Source organism: Mastomys coucha, unplaced genomic scaffold (genome assembly GCF_008632895.1).
Source record: "Mastomys coucha isolate ucsf_1 unplaced genomic scaffold, UCSF_Mcou_1 pScaffold5, whole genome shotgun sequence".
NCBI lineage: Eukaryota > Metazoa > Chordata > Mammalia > Rodentia > Muridae > Mastomys > Mastomys coucha.
Window position 1 is genome coordinate 115,986,491 of NW_022196911.1, and position 1,398 is coordinate 115,987,888.

The following is a 1,398-nucleotide window of genomic DNA, read 5'->3' on the forward strand; positions in this document are numbered from 1 at the left end:
CAGTAGGTGCATGACGGCATGTTTGGTGCATCGTGCATCGCAGTGTCACACACCATAAACTCATTGTGGCAAGGATCTGTGACCCTCCTGTTTGTTCTCTCTCCTGTAGTCTATGGAGCCATATAGCCTGGGTCTACTTAGACTGTTCATAGACAGCACTCTGCATTTGGAGCTCCTCCCTGCCTCCTTGTTGCTTGACGGCTGACTTCTGTTTTTACCACAGAGCTGCCACAGTTCCTTAATCTGTCCATCGCTGTAGAGCATCTCAGTTGGTGCTGGGTTTTTTGTTTTCTTTTCCTGAGGCTGACTCTCACTATGTAGCCTTGGGTAGTCTATGGAGACCTGGCTGGTTTCGAACTCACAGAGATCCCACCTGCCTATTCTTCCAGAGTACTGGGATACAAGGTGTGTGCCACCATGCCCATCTGTTTCATGGGTTTACATTGGTGATAAGGCTACTTACTTGGTTTTCGAAGACACAGATAAACAAGATCATTTTTATTTACTTTTAATTATCAATTTATTTATTTGAGATAGGGTTTTTCTATGTAACAGCTCTGGTGTCCTGGGACTCTCTTTGTAGAACAGACTGATCTTGAAATCCCAGAGATCCACCTGCCTCTGCTCCCTGAGTGGTGGACTTAAAGATACGTGCCAGCACATACAACCTAGCATGATGTTTTACTACAACTCTAATCATAGCAGGAGTTAAAAATAAATGTATTTAAAATCTTGTCATCTAAATTGAGTGTAAGTTTCACAGTGACGGGGAGTATGGTGGCCTGGATGTGCAGAACCTGTAGCCGTGCACCAATCAGGTGTCGTCATACTAGAAACTGCCTGAGCACTGCTGTAGCAGGGATTCGTCAGGGATTCCTGGTGGGAACTGATAGGTCAGAAGACCCAGGCTTTGAGCCGTGTACTCTCCCACTGATCAGGAACCAATGAGAACATCATCAACAGCATCACGGAGGAAGGCAGGCAGCTGATGGCCACTGCTGAGTCTGTATTCCAGAAGGTTGCAGGGGAACTTGAGAATGGTACCATTGTGGTTGGACAGCTGGAGTTGATCCTGGAGAACAAGAGTCAGTTTCTTGACATCTGGAACTTAAGTAAGTACTTAAGTAAGTACTCCAGGCTGTGAGCAACCGAAAGAGGGAGAAAGCTTAGGTGTGCCATTTTGTAAGCAGGGTATGTTTCTGGGCTCTTGCCCGAGAGCCCAGGAGCTTAATTATTCTGACGAGTGTCGTGAGAGACCAGTGGGATGAAGGCAGCCATCTTCATACACTGGCTGAGTAGAAGTCTTCCCGTCCCCCCCATGGTCCCGACACGCAGCATGTTTGGAGAGAGAGGCAGCAGAGTGTATTACATGGAAGGCGTACAGGATTGTGTGAGCTG

The 1,398-nt window shown here is 47.1% G+C and overlaps 1 protein-coding gene across 1 annotated transcript in view; it reads left to right on the forward strand.

Moving 5' to 3' along the window:
- The window catches only part of Rnf213 (ring finger protein 213), a 110,078-nt gene that overhangs the window by 39,914 nt on the left and 68,766 nt on the right, over positions 1 to 1,398 (forward strand). The window contains 1 exon segment of the mRNA XM_031354095.1: positions 939 to 1,051. Within this exon segment, the coding sequence (XP_031209955.1) occupies positions 939 to 1,051 (113 nt within the window).